Consider the following 19129-nt stretch of genomic DNA (forward strand, 5'->3'; position numbering starts at 1 on the left):
ACAGCAGACAAACGGCTAATGATGACTGATGACCACAGCAGCGGGAATCCACCTGTCACTCAAAAGTGGACACACCCTTAATTATGCAGAAATTTAAGGCTTAATATAATTTAAACGGATGAGTTATAAAAAAATTCACCTCCCTCACAGTTGTCATGAAGGGCAAAATTACCTGTATAGACCAAAGCCACTTTTTGCTCCAGGCTTTTTTTCTGCTGTAAAGTTGGGCATTTCAACATGGGGGAGATGCAGATTTGACTCACTTTTGCAGCCAGCCTCAAGCGGCCAGTTGATGAATTTCCGTTTTGGTTTCAAGAGAGAGACAGGGAGGTTGCCGCTTGGTTTACATATGGCCGGCTATTTTCATAAACGGACATTTCACCCTCTCCGTTTTCAAAAATAACATCGTGCACACCTGTCAGTTTTTAGAAAAGTGTTTGTTTACACTAACCCGTGTATATATGGCGTCAAGAACATGGCAAACCTGTAGGTGGCAGTGTAACGAGAAGATCAAGCCCACGTTAGCCAATCAGAATCCCGAACATAGCAACAATAGAGCAGCTGTATTTACAAATGCAAACAGACGAAAAGGGTTTGCACCAACATAAATGTGACTGCTACTATTAATGCATCCATGATCACCATAGCCAAACATACATTTTGACGCAGGTGCAAGTTCTGTCGCATACTGTGACACCAGCTGCCTAAAACTCAGTTTTTCTCAGTTTACATGCAAACGAAGTTTTCCAAAATCTCCACTCTGGCCGGAGTTTTTAGAAAGAATCGTTTTCACAGGCGAATTCTCCGTTTGCGTGTAAACAAAGGGTACAAACGAAGGGAAATGTTTTTCAAAATAACCATGTATGTGTAAACCAAGCAGCAACCTCCCTGTCTCTCTCTTGAAACCAACACAGAAGTGAATTAAACGGAAATTCATCAACTGGCCGCTTGAGGCTGGCTGCAAAAGTGAGTCAAATCTGCATCTCCCCCATGTTGAAATGCCCAACTTTACAGCAGAAAAAAACATGTTTACAGCCTGGAGCAAAAAGTGGCTTTGGTCTATACAGCTAATTTTGCCCTTCATGACAACTGTGAGGGAGGTGAATTTTTTTATAACTCATCCGTTTAAATTATATTAAGCCTTAAATTTCTGCATAATTAAGGGTGTGTCCACTTTTGAGTGACAGGTGGATTCCCGCTGCTGTGGTCATCAGTCATCATTAGCCGTTTGTCTGCTGTCTGTTAGCCGTCACGTTACCTCAGCTCATTGTCTGACTGTAAAAATAAATAAATTCGGGAGTGACGCGCTGCCAAGATGGCGACGGTCGGCCACGCCCACTTTAGGCTTCAAAAACGGTCTTCGGAAACCTACGGGTACGTCACGGACACTACATCCATATTTTTTTACAGTCTATGATGTAAACGGGGCCTCAGGGCAATCTGAATGAACAAGGAGCACAGTCAGCACTGACCTTGAGAGAGACTGGCGCATCTCGCTCGAAGTGGTCGAGGAAACATCCGAGTGAAGACTTTCTGCCAGTGGCCTGCCGGAAACGGAAGCAGAACTGCGTGTCCCCCAGACAACCTGTGACCAGAGACACACACACTCGTTTATCTGCACAACTACACAGCGCAAATGTGCACAGGCTGAATCAAGGGCGTTTTACAGAAACCATGCTTGTTTTATTTCTCCAAAACATATCTGACTTATTAACTTCAGCCACAATATTATTTAGTCTGCTAAAACATCATCTCTCAGAAATAAAGGCCAAGGACGCAAAAATGTTCTGCTTTTGTATATTAAAAATCGCTAATAGGCTTCAGTTTTCAGCAAAACTGCACTTGGCATGTTGTATAATAGACAAAAGCTATGAAGACACTTCAAATTGTTGTGAGAGAATGAATATTTGGAATTTTCCATTTCCATCAATATTTCCAGAATTCAAAAAGAAACTTAAAATTTTAAACGTGCATGTTAACTAAACTTTTATACTGTCAACTTTTAAGTTGAAAATATGGCCTCAAAACACAAACTTAAAAGAAACACAACAACAACAGAAAGAGTACATTTTGATTTCATGGGGTCTTTAAAGGTGCAATGTGTAATTTCTAGCGGCATCTAGTGGTGAAGTTGCGAACTGCAACCAGCAGAAGTTACGGTGGCCGACAGATGTCATCGTCGTCGTCTGAGACAGCAGAGAGTAGCCAGTTCAGCAATGAGGTTTATTTACAAAGATAAATTAAGAAATTAGGTTTACCTAATTATTCAGTAAAACGATATGTTATTGCGAATATGATTGCTACTTGTTCATCATTGTGTCAAGTGTTTTATTCGCTGACTTTAGCAAACTTCTTTGCACGAAGAACAACATAGTGACGAAACGCGTTTGTCCGTTCAGGGCCACTGTAGAAACATGTGGATGTAAGGAGACCCGCGGTGTTTGTAGAGAGAAATGCCTCATTCTAAGGTAATAAAAACATAACGATTTATTAAGTAAGGTCTTTATACACCACTGAAAACATAGTTATGTATATATGATATTGCATTTCTGTCAACAGATCCTCCTAAATATTACACAGTTAAGCAAATTTAACAGTCAATAAATCACTATGAATAACACTAAACTTCAGATCTAAAATAAAAATTACACACATGTAATAAAAAATGTATATGTAATATATATGTATGTGTGTAATAAAAAATATGATGTTATTAATTGTAACATAAATAACATAAAAATAAAATACCATCTTTACTTAATCTGGAGCTCTTTCTATAATCTGTTGTGTAACGATTCACTCTCAGAAAAAAAAGGTGCAAAAGCTGTAAAAGCTGTCACTGGGACAGTAGCCTTCAAAATGTTTCTAATATGTACCATTTAGGTACTAATATGTGCACTTTTGGTACCAATATGTACCTTTGAGGGACTAATATGCACTCTTTAGGTACAAAGGTGTACCTTTTGAGCAACATCCATAAGTTAAGGAACCATCTGCACTGAAACAAACAATAAGTAAAATTTACTTAATTTTTCTTTGCCAAGTTTTTGCACAAATATTTTTTAAGTAAATTTCACACGCATATTTTTTAAGTAAATTTTACATGTGGAACTAAGTAAACTCTACTTAACTAAGTTAAGTGAAAGTAACAAAGAAAATAAGTAATTTTAACTTTGCTAGTAAAAGGTTGAGTAATATTTATTTAGTTGTAGTTTCCTTTGCAATACATTTCACTCAAACAATATAATATTGAATTAAGCCACACTTTTAAAGTATATGCTTTACTTAAAAATACCTAAGTAATTAATACAATAAATATTGTGTAAGACAGCATATCTACATATCAGATGTTAAGTATCATGTGAACGCAGAGACCTCAATACTTGGTAGACAATACACAATGACGGTAACATTTGATGGATCGTTTTTATGTTTGAATGTGTCATTTTGAGCAGAAAATGTACTCCAAATGTCACAAAATGGCACGTTACTAATCCTAACAACAAAAGCAATGATGAAACAGTGTAAATACAGCTGGAAAACAGTGAAAAATCAACCTCATTAATTATTCAAGGCCCAGTGCATGATGGGAACACCAGTATCAGAAAAGTTGAGTAATTTTACTTAATTTTATAACGTTGATATTTACGCTTTCAATTCTACACGCTTGAATTGAGTACTAATATAGAATTTACTTAATTTTTTTAACTCTTGCCTGAACTAACTTTTTCATGTAAATTACATTGTTTTTTTCTGTAGTATTTACTTTACCACAAAATCATTTTTATCAGTGTGTACATTATTCTAGAAGAACCAACAGGATCATAACTTCAGGCTGTTCTGACGTCCCGGGCCCGACTGCTCCGGTTTAGATTAGGACAGGCATGTTCGTGTGTGTTTGTCTCTATTTCTGGCTTCTCTGCATACAGTGATGTGTGTGTGGGCCACCAGGAACAGGGAAGGTGGTTTGAGCGAGTGTGAAACCGGATTACTGGATCTATCTGCAGGCCGTGACTGATGGATTACCTCATCCTCCCCTTTAACCCTTTCCTCAACGCCACGGGAGTCTATAAAAAGCAGCATTTACACAATATTTAGAGTTAATCCCACTGAACGCAGTTCAGCACACAACAACGTCCAACTACACGCTCGTTACACGCCAGATCTAGAACACTCATTTAAATAATCCAGCACAAGATGATCAGGACAATCATTAATAATTATGCTTTAATCCATAACTAGGGCTACATCTGTTATGATATTTAAAGTGGCCTGAACATGGAAAAAGCTAAAGGCCAAAAAATCTATAATTTTTAAAGATACACAAAGTGACATCAGCATTTACTTTTCAATATTTATTCAAAACATTGCGATTGATCATTTTTATAATTAGACCACAATTGAAGTTTTAATATTCCCACTATAATGTACTTACACTATAAAAAGAGGTGAACAAAATGAAGATTACTGGAGTGTGTTTTACAAGAAAATACTTTTTCAGTCTTTCTTCTTCAAACTTTCACCGTTCCTTTGCAATTAAATTTACTAGAAATTTCAGTGAAAATTAAAAAAATGAAAACGTGCACTTCATACATGGAGTCTCATCCATCATTATAAGACATTGACAGATTTACCGAACACGAGTGAAAGAAATGCAGTTGGACAAACGCGTAATGTCACAACAGATGCACTTCGTCACATCTGATAGGCTGGCAGGACCTCTGTTGCCACAGCAACCCACATGCTTTTCGTGCCTCACCCACAGCATGCGAGAGGACATGCGAACACACACCAGAAATGTCCATATGCACAGCCTGACCCACAAACACTGGCGTCTGACTCTTGGCCCTCCGCGGGAAACTGACGTCTGAGATGAGACGATGGAATCAGTGCAACAGTGAATCACGGGCTTTGAGAACTGGATGCGAGACTCACAAGTCAGATCAGGTTTGATCAGGTGTCAACGAACAGACCGTTTACAACAGGATATCCTGTTCGTGTAGAATGTCTCATTCACATGCATTAAAGCACAATAAAATCACTGCATTCCAATGATTTTACCACGGTTAAAGGGTGTCATTAGATAGTTCAAGATTTTTGGTTCCATTTATTTATAAAATACAATAAAATGTCAAATATTACAGTTCATAATAAAGGTTTTCTATGTGAATATATTGTAAAATGGAATTTATTCCTGTGATTTCAGCATCATTACTCCAGTCTTCAGTGTCACATGATCCTTCAGAAATCATTCTAATATGATGATTTGATGCTTAAGATTATCAATGTTGAAAACAGCTCCTTTTTTTTTTTTTAAACTGTGAAACATTTTTCCAGGATAAAAAGAAAGTTCAAAAGAATTTACTTGAAATAGAATCTTTTTTTAAATTCTAAATGTCTTTACTGAATTAATGCATTACTGAATAAAAGTATTGATTTCTTCAAAAATAAATTTTACAGACAGATTTTTGAATGCCAGAGTACTTGATGAGATCAATTTTGATGTCATGTTCACTTCTACAATGGTAAAATCATTGTATGTGCAAGTAATATGATAAATGACACCAATATTAATATTTAAAAACATGTATATTAAACGATAAAAATAATCAAAGCCTTTCAGAGCCTTGCTGCAATAATACTACAATCAGTGTGGCACCACAATCTTTAAATGTTGCTCATCCGGTCAGATTTTCAGAGCTGGAACTATCGATATGATAAAATTGACTTTTAACAAGCTTGTAAAATATGATCCACATTTGTGCTTTCAACAAGACATGCTCCATCCTGTAAGATGCGAGTAGAACGATGGGATAGGGTATCGGCTCATACATCGGGATCTCCAGTTTCAGAAAGACGAGAACCGGATCAATGTCACACTAGGAGACTCACTAGAGAGTGAACTCCACAAACACACACACACACACACACCCAGAGTATTTACAAAGTCATTAACTGGACTGTCCTGTAATCTTCAAATCCTGTTCCTCCTCGTTTGTGCCTCATCGCTATTAATAACCCAAGTTTATTGCAAACTAAATTAACACGAGCTGAATCTGTGTGAAGAAGATCAGAGATGTCACTTTTAAAACAACACCGACCGGCCGCTCTGTTTACAATATTGACCAATGATGCGGAGGACTTTTGCTAGAGATAAGCAAAGTTGTCAACATAAAAAGCAAATCATTAAAACATATTTTTAATTACCAAAAAAATAAATAATAATTGCTGTGGTCAATGAGTTTTAAATTATAAATTCATCTAGAAATTGACATTCTGTCTTCATTTATTCACTCGTGTTAATGTGTGAGGAACAGAGCGCCTTATTCGTTGATTATCTACAACCACAGCTCTCAAATCACATATATATATTCAAATATACAGCGTGAAGATGCATCATGCCACGTTTGACATCAGTGATAATGTTGCATGTCTCAGAAATGATTATGCATGGGAAAAAGCGTTCAATATTCTGCTAGACTTCTTTTGATTTCCACAGAAGAATGTTTGGAATGATATGAGGATGAAAATTGAATTGTAAAAAATGTCAAAATGACAATTCTTCCACAGTTCCACAAGCACAGTGATAAAATTATTTTAGAATAAAATAAAAACATTACTTTTAAAAGACCAACATAACTGTAAGCTATGGAAGCTTGTTTCCGCCACTGAATAATAAATAAATAATAATTGCCACTTTTTTCTCACAATTCTGACTTTTTTTCTCACAATTGCAAGATATGAAGTCAGAATTGTGAGAAATAAAGTCGCAATTGCGAGATATAAAGTCAGAATTGTGAGATATAAACTATTCTGAGGTAAAAAAAAAGAAAAAAAAAAGTATTTTTTTTCCTTAGAATTGGACTTTATATCTCACAATTCTGAGAAAAGATGTCAGAATTGCAGATATAAACTCGCAATTATGTGTTATAAAGTCAGAATTGCATGATATAAAGTCGCAATTGCAAGAAAAAAAGTCCGAATTCTGGCTTTATAAGCTCAATTGCGACTTTATTTCACGCAATTCTGACTTTATATCTCGCAATTCTGAGAAATAAAGTCAGATTTGCGAGATGTAAACTCGCAATTGTGTATGTAAACTCGCAATTATCTTTTAAAATGTTTTATTTTGTGGCGGAAACAAGCTTCCATAGTAAGCTGTTAGTATAAGATGTGAGCAGCATCAGGAGAATCTCAACAGGGTGATTCCTTTATATTGACCTTTCTCATTAACAATAGTAAACGTAGCAAAACATATACTGTTACAGAGTATCTGTTACAAATGCACATATTGACCTACCAAGTGACGGGCCATTAATATCTCGAACACAGAACAGTCAGATAGCATTTCACAACCCACGCTGCGAGTTCATTTCTGAATATGAATGTGGTTTCTGTAGAGAGAGGATGTCGAGGTCTCATCCCACACACATTAGCGTAAGACACACGGGTCATAGCACTCACTCAGATGAATTACAATCCTCTAGATCAAACCTTAATGTAGGAAAACACATTACACATTCTACAACTGCACTGCTTAATCACAACACAGACACTCTGAGCACAAGACAGACTCAAATACAGGATGGAAAGTGATTGACGTTTATGCCAGTTTTAAAAATACATTAATAATAATAATAATCACTGAGAGAAGAATCATCTGAACTGCATTATAAAATACAAAGATACTTAAAAATGCATATTAGAAAGTACACAGTTCTGACATGATAGCTGAATAAACTTCCTTTCCATTAGCTTTCAGCTTTAACTGTGTGATCTACTGAATGTTACAGTCTCAAAACATGAAGGCCTGTCTTGTTTCACAGACAGATTTAGATTAAGCCAGGATTAGGCCCTAGTTTAATTAGGACATTTGAGTAGCTTTTATAAATGTGCCTTAGAAAAAAAAACATTACTGGTGTGCATCTTGAGACAAAAAAAAGACGACATTTTTAGATATGATAGTGCAAGTTGCTTTCAGTTAAAACTACTCAAACATGCATTGTAGTCTAGGACTAGGCTTAAAGGGTCACGACACCCCACGATGCACATGTATATGTATAATTATGTCATTATAAAATATATATTTGTTTATATACACACTATAAATGCATATATTTTTTTAAAAAAATAATTCTCTTAAAAAAAAAAAAACGTTCGGTAGCCTACATAGCCTAGATCTACGCGCCCCCTAAACCCACATAATAAAGATGTACAGTGACATAGAAATTTGCACAAATTAAGTATACGTTCCATACAATTGAGGTATTATCGAAATATCTAAATTTTAATAACGAGTGATTTAACAGAAGGCAAGTAAAACGGTCAGGGTTACATTTTAGACACACACACACACACCTCTGAAGCGATAGAAAAGTCCTCGGGACCCCATCACTCGCAAGACGAAACCTGCATTGGTGTACAAGGCCGAAGTCCACCATTCTCCCGTTGAATGGTTGCTACACACACACATAGTTTAGATGTGTCCGTGGTTGATGGCCAACCAGCCGCCCGCAGTCAGAGTCCATCCCGGGCAGCATCGCGGGGAAAGATGCACTAGAACTTTTGCACCACGAAAACAAACGCGCGTCCCATCATTGCCTCTCTCATCTACTACGCGATATCATAGTTTGACATGTCTGTCATTGGAAAGTTCCACATGGTGTCATGAATAATTAAGAGAAAGTGTCTTCTCATTGGATAAAAAACTCAGTCTCATTAATAATTATGAGACACCGATGAGTCATCAAAGTACTATAGTGCTCTGCCACGTCACAGCCTGTGACGTGGACACAATGAAGATTTTAAACCCGGAAGACGAAAATAGATAAAATTTAACCATTTCCCCCCTACTATTAAATCTAACAGATGCTAACATTGTCTTCAATGGTGTTCAACACACATACCTCTGTTAAAATCTCAGAAATTTTGGTTTAGGGTTTCATGACCCTTTAAGCATTCTTTAAGATGTTCAAATCTACAGGTGACAACATCTGTGCATCAACTGTTCATGATTTACAGCAGACACATGAAGAAAAGCCATAGTGAAGAAATGCAGTTTTACCTGAATTGGAGTCTGGGAATGACAGATAGCATATACTTGTTTTCTAAAATGAGAGAAACAAAAGAACACTCAATATTGACTATCAGAATTAATGGTTTAATCCAGCTGGATGATATAAAACAAAGCTTTTGTACCTCTTTTTCGGTGAGTTTGGAGTGGTGTGGGTAGATCACCTGCAGGAGAAAGAATAACGAGGAAAATGTGAGAATGTTGTATTTTTAAAACTGACATATGCATAAATGGCACATAGTAGTAGTTGTTAGTCATGGCCATTGATGCCTTTCGAGTCGATACACTGAGCGCTAACATCACCTTTTACAGTTGGCTTTACTTTGGTTGTATAAGATGTTTTTTTGTTGTTGTTGTGAAATCAAGCTTTAGGTATGGACAATAATGATCTTATTCAGTTTGGAGTTCAGTAGTTGTTGTTGTTTTTTATTCTGAGTATCTAAGTGCCTAAGTTCAGACAACTGATGATTAGATCAACACACTGAATAGCAGTCAGGACAGATAACAGTCCTGATAAACATAATGTACACACACATCAGATTGTTACATCAGGAAATGGCACAAATAAACGAGAATGTGTTTAATGCACAAATGTGTCAAAGCAACTGAAAGCTTTCAGACATGTTTATCAAAACATAAAGGTCAGACATAGTGCCAATTAACTGCATACACTGGTTCAGCATCCATATATAGTCAAAACAAAAATTATTCAGACACCAGATATAATTAGATTTTTTTTACTAGTGGGTGCAGGAGACTATAGTTCATTTATGTAAGTGACTGTGACATATTATACCCAAAAACTCAGTGCCTACCAGTAACATTTATTAAAAAACTGGGACCAAAACTTATTCAGACACTTTGAGCTGACCATGTTTTGCTAAAGTGTTTTTTCTTTAATTGCTAATGCGACCTTTTTACACCACAGACTGAACAAAATTAAGCATTGCTTGGTAATTTGTTGACCTAAATTGGTATTATCTTATTGTGTACTTAAATTTAACAGCTGACAGCTGCTCAACTTTAATCATTTGTGAGACAGTCTAACAGAAGGATGGACAAAACCAGTGAAATATCAACTGATTTGATAACTCTGAGTTCTTGTCCTATTTTATTACCATTTTCTATAGCGAATAAACTGTGATAATGTGAGACATGTTGAAGGTGTCTGAATAAATTGTGATTTGACTGTATATATATACTTTTTGATGACTCAACTATTCTTGTTAGCATTAGCCACAGATGCTAGCAGGTTTTTCCATTGACTTCCACTCAGTTAGCCGGCTAGCAAGCCAATGATCACAGATGACAGCACTAATATGACAGTCTTCTGTACCTCCACAGCTTGCCCGAGCTCCAGATCGAAGCCGACCACACAGATGCAGTGAAGCCAGGAGGAGAAGCGATCCCACGGCAGGAGTAACGGCTCCGGCTCCTCTAGTGCTGGAGGCCCATCGACGGGCATTTCCTCGGCCGGAGAAACTCTGAGCGTGTCTTCTGGCTCCTCGAGCTGATCTTCCAGTTCCCCAGACCCCTGAAAGGCCATGGTGATACCCTCAGGTCAGTCCAGGTGGGTTCGGACTCGGTTTATTGATGAAAACTACAGGAACTTGAGCTGTAAATACAAACACGTCCAGGATGAAAGGGGCGGAGCTTGCGTGGAGAGCGTGCTGGCGTCATGAGTGAGCTCAAGATCTGTACGGGAGCGCGCACGCAGCCACAGTATCCTGAATGTGTATGATATTTGTGTATTTGATGTCCTTTTTTAGAATATAAAGACCAATACATTGCGCATATTATTTATTTTATTAGAAAAACATCATAAAAAGAAGTCGTCTCTTTGCAAACCAAATCTCTTACACTTTATAAATGACTTTCAATTCTACATAAATCTTTTGGAATTCTGAAAATAAAAGCAATGAAATGTTTGTATTTTTTCCCCCTTAATTGTTCTTGTGGTATTGAATAAAAAACGAGTTATAACTCTTAATTATTTAAACAGGCTTATTTATGATTGCTCGTATTGAGCAATATCTTGTTCTTCGGTGTATATTATAGTATGCTTTGTCTACTGTTGTTATACTGATGTTTTTAGGGAGATTTGTAAGGTGACCTTGAGTGAAAGGTGCCTATAAACAAAATGTATTATTCTAATTCTTATTATTTATTCAGATAGAAAGCATATAGACAGTCCACGCAACAGTGAAAAATATTTTTAAAAAATAATATAAAAAATATAATAATTCTCTCATAATTCAATCTTTCCATAATTATGTTTAATGTAGGCTAATTTATTTAATCCAATAATAAAAAAAAAATTGTATGTCAAAATGGTTTAATTTTTGGCTTAAATATGGTTTTATAAGACTTAAATGTGGTTGTATAATATATATATATATATATATATATATATATATATATATATATTGCACACTTGCTGAGAGTAATATTTTTTTTTTAGTTATGTAGTTAATATTGTGGCCTATATGTGGCACTTTAACATCTTATAATGTCCCATGTGCATCATTGCACCACACCATTGTTTGCATGTAGATGTTCCAGTGATCGCTTAATTACTCCTTATGGGTCACATAAGAACCAAGACAAAGCAATTGGATTAGCCTTATCAAGACATTAAATCAGCATGCTCTATTTGGAATGACAGATGTTCCGTGTAATTTAGTCCACAGATTCCAGATCCAAACAGAGGGACTGGGGGCGGGCTTAGCTTTGAAACCCTCTCCTCCTTTCTGAAACAAAAATACTTTCCAACTCCAAAAATAACTTTACTTTTACTGGGAGCCTGGAGCAAGAAGCGCCTTCCAATTGCTTTGATTTCGCCAGTATATGCGTTTGTTTTGTACTGTCTGTTTTGAGCTTGGTTAATAAATATTATGTAAACACTCTTCAGTTTGCCATATGTACTTTTTTTTTTTTAATGAATATGTTGGACCAGAGAGTGAGGGAAAAGTGGCCAGCATTGATGGGAACTCCTTCAGTGCTGTTTTTAAAAGGCGTTATAGGATGCACCTAGAATTTACTTAATATTCATAAAGGTTGTGATCATTTTAATACGAACATCTAATATAATACAAAAATAAATAAATAATGTTTAAATAAATAAATAAATGTATAAATAAATCCATGTGCAAATAAATCTGTGTGGAAATAAATATAATAACAGAATAAATAATAAATAAATACAGAATAATAATAATAAAATAGATAAGAATAATAAAATATAATAAATATAATAATATAATAAGTATAACAATAAAGAAACGCTTTGAAATAAATATACAAATAAATACATAATAAATGAAACAATAACAAATTAAAATAATAAAAATAAATGTAAAAATAAATACAGAAAATAATAAATAAAGTGGAAAAAAGTAATACAGAAATTAATTCAGGAATAAATTTCATTAAAAAAAATTATCAAGTCAATTATTCGTATTTTTACATTTATTATTTTATTTATTTATTTATTGTTAATTTCCATACCATCTATTTTCATTCCATATGAAAAACGTCATCTTTTTCTCTGGAAACGCAATTGAAAAGCCCCGCCCCCACAATCGCGTCATCCCAGAGTCCCCGCCCCTTTATCAGTGGTGCGCGAGCCCCGCGGCGGTTTGTGGCCGGTGTGTGTGTGTGTGTATCTCTTCGGGAGGACGACTTACTTCCAATTATCCCCTCTCACACAGCGATTTCTCATCCCGTTTTCAGTGTCCCCGGGAGCGGAGACTTCCATGGCTTAACGCGGAATCGTGTCACGGACTTTATTCGTTTATGAGTTTCTTTTCTGGGGAATTTTTCGCGTCTCTCAGCGAGCTAAGCTAGTTATCGAGCTCGCGAGCTAGTACGGGATTTACGTAAATTCTCCGCGTATGAAAGTTCCACGGACCAAACAATACTGGATAAATCCACTCGGAATTATTTATAAAGTCACTTTCAGTCCGGGCGGCTTCATAATGAGAAGATAAAGGGCCACCGTTACCTCAGCGAAGCTAACGAGCTAATATGAAGTTAGCCAGCTAACGCTCTCGTGTGCAAGAAAACACCCTCCGCGCGAGCGTTTTCTAATATCTAATTTTGAATTTTGTAATTTTAATGTTGGGTTAATTAGGTCTTTGTGCTTTTGTTTTCATATTGAATGCCTGCTCTGTTTAGGGGAGTGGTGGGTTGATGGTCTGTCTTGCATACTTCAGTCAAACCCACTCACGTTAATAATCTTCATTAGGGTTTAACAGTCACATTAGTGCGTTTTGTGAATCTAGAAATCACTGCCATCTTAATCTAGAAACGCAAATGGACTGTTATTTATTTATTTTTATTTTTTTGGGAGGGGGGGAGTAACGTTACAGGTTAACTGATCCAACAGGTTATTAGGATATTAGTGTTACTCGCTTGTTTATTCGCCAGGCCTATGTTTGTTAAGGGGGGTGAGGATGAATTGTGCAGGGTACGAGGTGTAACAGCTCGAGTAGTGGACTGTCATCAGAAAATACAGATTTGTATGGAATTGAGCAGCTGTATTGGGTTTGGTTCGGCATCATGGGGGTCTCGCAAGGAGGCAAGAAATCAACTACATAGTGTCTAAGTACAGGCTTGTGGACGTAATGTAGTCGGTTTAGCAGAAGAGCCTCGTCTTTTCTTGATTGTTGATATTTTTTGTCGTGTTACTATGTGCATTGGTCTCCTGATAATTCATTAAAGTGAATTGGAGCAACAGGTCAGTCTGGATCAAGAAACACTGTCTTTCGTCTCTGGTTGGAGTAACACTCCCAAGCCATCCTCAATGCCTTCAGCGCTGGCCGTGTTCACCTGCCGCCCGAATTCACACCCGTTTCAGGAACGCCATGTTTACCTGGATGAGCCGGTCAAGATCGGGCGCTCCGTGGCCCGGTGTCGCCCTGCCCAGAACAACGCCACCTTCGACTGCAAGGTGTTGTCCAGGAATCACGCTCTGGTGTGGTTCGACCACAAGACAGGAAAGGTAAGTCAGGTGTTGTTGTACTTGTACCTTCAGTGGCAGGCAGAACAGGTCAGATCGGCTCGTAATTCAACTGCTTATTTGACACACACAGATGATAAATGAACCTCGAGCTGTCTTGATTTACCAAGACTTTCTCACTATCTGTCAGGTTGTCATAACTGTCTACATTAGGATTAAATGCATACAGTGGTCCCCACCCAAAAAATATTATGACATTCTATGCCACAATTAATGTCTGAATGTTAAATGTAATACGAGAACAAGCTTTTTACTTTTCCCACTTGAAATCAGCATTTTTTTTAAATGGGTGGGACATGACATAAAATATATAAAATCAAGCACTTAATAAAGGGTGATTATTTCAGTTTATTAATAATAATATTAAAATTAATTATATGAATAATAATACATTAATTTGAGTAATTGTAAGTCATACTGTGGCCCTTGGAAGTTTGCTGAGGCCCCCCGAGTAGGTCCAGGCCCCATGGTTGAAGACAATTAAAAGCAGGCTTTTACTAGCTTAAATAATTAAATTACACAAGTTGACCTCTGCCTCTCTAGGGATGACATTTTCAACATAGTACATTTTAAAGTTAAATACTCTTTGCTATAGTATTTGCATTGACTTGTACCTCCTGGACTTTAAAGGGGTCATCGGGTGCCCATTTCCCACAAGTTGGTGTGATTCTTTAGGGTCTTCATGTAAAGTTTGTAACATACTTTGGTTAAAATTCCTCAATGGTTGTGTAAAACAACACCCTTTAAACCTCCTGAAAAAGAGCTCTGTTCACAGCGACCCGTTTCGGTGCATGTCTCTATAAATGATAATGAGCAACAAAAATTGTTCCAGGTAATTTCGCACTATAAAGTGCTGTCTTGGCGGACAGTATACTAATGGCTGAGGGCGGAAATCTGCTTATACGGGACAGTCCGTCAGCGGTGGGCGGAGCATGAGCAATATGACATCATATTGCTCAGAAAATCCAAACGGCTTGATTGAGTGTTTAGACTTTCTGAGGATTAAAAAAAAGGAGTGAATGGATTTTCTTTTTTCATTGTATGGTGGTTGTCCGCACACTGCAAAGACACATTTATACGCAAACACCATATAAAAGTGAATTTTGCGTCCGATGACCCCTTTAAAGTGGACTCGAGCCTCGTTTTACCTCTACATTACATTCACACTGGCCCTTTAGGAATCCAAACAATTAGAATATAATAAAAATACTTATTTATTAATATTGTCCCGAGACTGCTGCCAAATTATAGGCAATTGAATGGGAAACACTGTTGACCCGTAACATCTCTCGTGAAAGGTGACGGAGATGAACTGTTTGAGACTATCATGCGTGACATTGCTGGTCTGTGTAGTAAACAGGAGTAAAACATTGCGGTGGCATTTCTATCCTCTATGTGTTGTTGAACATCTAAAATGATGGCGCTTAATTCTGGTTTGGCTCGTGAAATTGGATGCCCAGGGTTTTTAGCTGCCTGGTACGCACTTTATTTAGTGTGGCTCTCACAGCGCCATGTGTGAATGAAAGTGTAAAATAATCCTGTTGAAAGCAGCAGAACATATTTCACTATGGCTGTAATATCAAGGAACGGGCTCTTAGTGTGTGTTTTGGTTTAATGCTGGTAATTCACTGTGTTCTACTTTCAGATGACACATTTTGACATTGCAAGTGCATATAACTTGTTTTCCCCCTTACACCGTGTCCTAACCAGACGTGATACGATAAGATTCCAGCGACAAATAATTTGTCTGTCCACACTAGACGCGACCGAGAGATGCGTCAAAATCAATCAAAACCCACAGCCAATCAGAACAGTGTGTGGGCGGAGTCAGCCAATCAGAACAGCGTGTGGGCGGAGTCAGCCTATCAGAACAGCGTGTGGGCGGAGTCTCGCGGCACCAGAGAGTAATCTTGACGGCACTCGCAAGAAAATGTATAAGGCTACATAATCAAATTCACAAATATTACACCATTTAAACATTATTAAAAACACAGGCTACTGAGTTACTAAAACTACCTTTGTCAAAGAATACACTTGTTTGTTCACAGTTTGAACGTTCTTGTTTCCATTTGTTTAATTTCAAGATCTGAGGTGAATTATTCACTGTTGCTTTTACAGCTTCAAAGCTGGAGCACTAAATGATATTCAAAGTCACACTACACGCTTTTAACATTAAATAAAGCACATAAACAGTACCTGAGATTATCATTGCCACACTTTGTGTTTGTTGTTCCAGTGCAACGTTGCAGAAAAATAGAAACCGTTTCTAAAATGGAGTCGTCGCGTGTCGCCGTCGCGGCTGGTTAGGACACACACTCTGATTAACATGGAAAAGATACCGTTTATCGCGTGTAGTTAGGCAAGCTTATCGTCGCTTTCAGAATATCTCCAACACAATGAATTGTTCTCTTTGGGTGGTTAAAGAAAGATTTTGGGTGACTGTGTGTGATGTAAGTAGGGCTGGGTGATAAAACGATAATTATCACAATACAATTTTCCTCGATATAATAATGCAAAAGTTCAATTAATGTTTATGCACCAAAAGCGGAATGAAACAGCGCTGCTCGTTCGCCACACTAACCATTTATCCGCTTACTAGAGCAGACGCGTTTACTGGTGCTCCAGATGGCCGGTCCACCCCTGAACTGCACCATGGTATTATTATGGCAGAAATGTGGTATATTAAGATATAATTTTATTTATATTAATGTAGACATGTATAAAGGAGGAGTAATGGAATATAATTACAGCATTTTTTGTTAAGCTGTAGCATTTGTGCATCTGTATTTATTCTAAAATATAGCACAAATATACAGATTTGTGCATCTGTATTGTATTTATACTAAAAAATGTATTCCGGCTAGTTACATTTTACCATGGTAGTGAGGTGCTATATGTGTACGTGGTTTTACCAATGGTTATCATGATCTATTGCCTTGAAACTATGGATGACAGATGGTTAACTGAAATACATAACTCAAACAGTCAGAATATTAAAATTTTACCCTATGAGGTTGTTTAATTTTTTTTTAACATATTTACTGTTTTTGTTAATGAACATAGATTTACATCTGTATCCCAACTGTAAAATGTGCATTACTAAGAGGCATAACAGATTATATTATTAATATTGCAGCACGTCATCAAAGTCACGACACACAAACTATCAACCTGCAGAAACTAAGAAAATATTTTTGTTTTCTATTAAGATACTTCTTTTAAGGAAAAAAGACTGAAAAAACTATTTTACTTAAGTTAACTCGTGCATATTTTGATGTAGAAACAAATATTTTATCATCATTATAATTGTTTTGAATATTCTACCTCAGATTTGTGAAATGTTAACCTGTTTGGCAAGTCTTCTGACAATAAAGAGTATTATAAAAACACATTTAACTGTTTGGTTTCTACAGCTTTCATTCAGGAGCGAAAATCTACCTTTGAAAGAAATAAAGATTTGACATTTATTGTAATGATTATCATCAATAATATCGACTGATAAAACATTTTATTGTGATAATTCTTTGGCCATATCGCCCAGCCCTAAATGTAAGGATATCTTTATTTGTTTTTAGTACAGTTTTTGTACATGTGTAAAGAGGGTTTCTGTACGTCTGGCAGTGTGTTGGTGTGTTTTGCATGTGAAGAGGAAGTATTTGAGTGAAGTTTTATCGCCATCATTCTCGGCTATAATTTCTCAGCCTTCAACAGCAATCTCTGTTGTGAAATAATTGCAGTTATGGTTGCTAACTTCAGTCGGGTAGATTAAGGTGTGGTGTTTGAATTAAGGGAGTGCTGCACATTACAAAACCAGGTGAGACAATTAACCCTTCACAAACAGCATTTGCTTTTACTGAAAAAGTTTAATCCGCTAAATATTACCAAAGAATGTTTATTGAAAGAGTCGTAGGCTTTGATGTCGTAAATGCAGCTCAAAATTAATTTTATTTTGTAATCGCGAACCTTACTTGAACCCTAAAGGTGAATTTCTCATAACTGTAACAGCATATATTCCAATATAAGCCTTATATATTCACCCCATGTTTGATATATTAACCTTTAAAGTTAAAGTGTTTGATAATCTAGACTGAATATCATTTGATTTAATACATAAATGCATAACTACATTTTTAGCTCGCATCAAAAATCATGAACTGAATCCATGTTTCTTGGTTACAGCAGTGAGATGCATTGTTGTTATGGTTTATATCTATCTAAATGTCTATTTCTGCTCATAGAGAACTGGATACACTCCTGCAATTAAATTTGCTTGTCAATACCAACACTTTGCATTATGTCTGTTGCATTAGAAGTGGATGTAATTTCATCATTTAGTTTATTTAAAAAAAAAAAAATTCTAATGTTTATTGTCATTTTCTTGTTTTATAACCACAGAAAAAGTACACATGCTTACATCCTTTCACATATACATATTCAATTTACACTTTTTAAAGGAAGAAAAGCATAAAAAAGCAAAGAAAAAGAAAAAAAGAGATAAAAATAAGTAAATAATAATAAATGAGTTTATTACAGACAGTGTTTACAAAGTCTTTTTCTGTAAGGTCTACATTAGTTTATTATTAATTTAAAATTGCTGTTACTTGGCAATCATTGAGATTTTCTAACTGCATTTGCTGGGCTTTTTTCCTCCCTTAATCCATTTACATCTGGGTCTGAGTTGCTCTCATTTTATCAGCTGCTTCTTGTTATTGACAGTGTAAAGAATGAGAGTCCTAGTAGCGTCCCCGTGTCCTCTCTGGGATGAGGTGTCCACATATAGGACAGTGCAGGAATGACCTGAAGAAACTTTGCTCTTATTGGCAAGGTCTCTGTTGGAAAGAGGTGCCAAGATGAAGCTTTCTAAACTGGGCCAATCAATTGTTGGTCTAATGTGAAACAGTGCCAATATCACCACCTGTCCACTGGCTTTGTAAAACGGTGTAATGCACGTGTGGGCATTGCTGAAAAGCTGGCAATTGCAACTGTGTGCCTGAGAATGTGTTTCATATTTAAAGACATCAATCAAAGTTGCACAG

The 19129-nt window shown here is 36.5% G+C and overlaps 2 protein-coding genes across 5 annotated transcripts in view; one reads left to right on the top strand and one right to left on the bottom strand.

Annotated features, from left to right (window-relative positions):
- Nucleotides 1–10733, bottom strand: part of dennd6a (DENN/MADD domain containing 6A) — a 33928-nt gene extending 23195 nt beyond the window's left edge. Inside the window, exons 1-4 of the mRNA XM_084100162.1 lie at nucleotides 10410–10733; nucleotides 9199–9237; nucleotides 9065–9107; nucleotides 1473–1585 (exon numbers count right to left, since the gene is read on the bottom strand). Of these exons, the coding sequence (XP_083956288.1) occupies nucleotides 1473–1585; nucleotides 9065–9107; nucleotides 9199–9237; nucleotides 10410–10619 (405 nt within the window). The 5' untranslated portion in view covers nucleotides 10620–10733. The remainder of the gene's footprint in view (nucleotides 1–1472; nucleotides 1586–9064; nucleotides 9108–9198; nucleotides 9238–10409) is intronic.
- A 1942-nt stretch (nucleotides 10734–12675) lies between these two features.
- Nucleotides 12676–19129, top strand: part of slmapa (sarcolemma associated protein a) — a 70142-nt gene continuing 63688 nt past the window's right edge. For 2 of the 4 annotated variants that reach the window (XM_084100164.1, XM_084100165.1), the window contains exon 1: nucleotides 12690–14075. In XM_084100164.1, the coding sequence (XP_083956290.1) occupies nucleotides 13878–14075 (198 nt within the window). In that variant the 5' untranslated portion in view covers nucleotides 12690–13877. Of the gene's footprint in view, nucleotides 14076–19129 lie in introns of all 4 variants that reach the window. The other 2 variants (XM_084100166.1, XM_084100163.1) reach the window with 2 other exon arrangements.

This window comes from Abramis brama (genome assembly GCF_963993115.1).
Source record: "Abramis brama genome assembly, chromosome: 23".
In the NCBI taxonomy this organism is placed as follows: Eukaryota; Metazoa; Chordata; class Actinopteri; order Cypriniformes; family Leuciscidae; genus Abramis; species Abramis brama.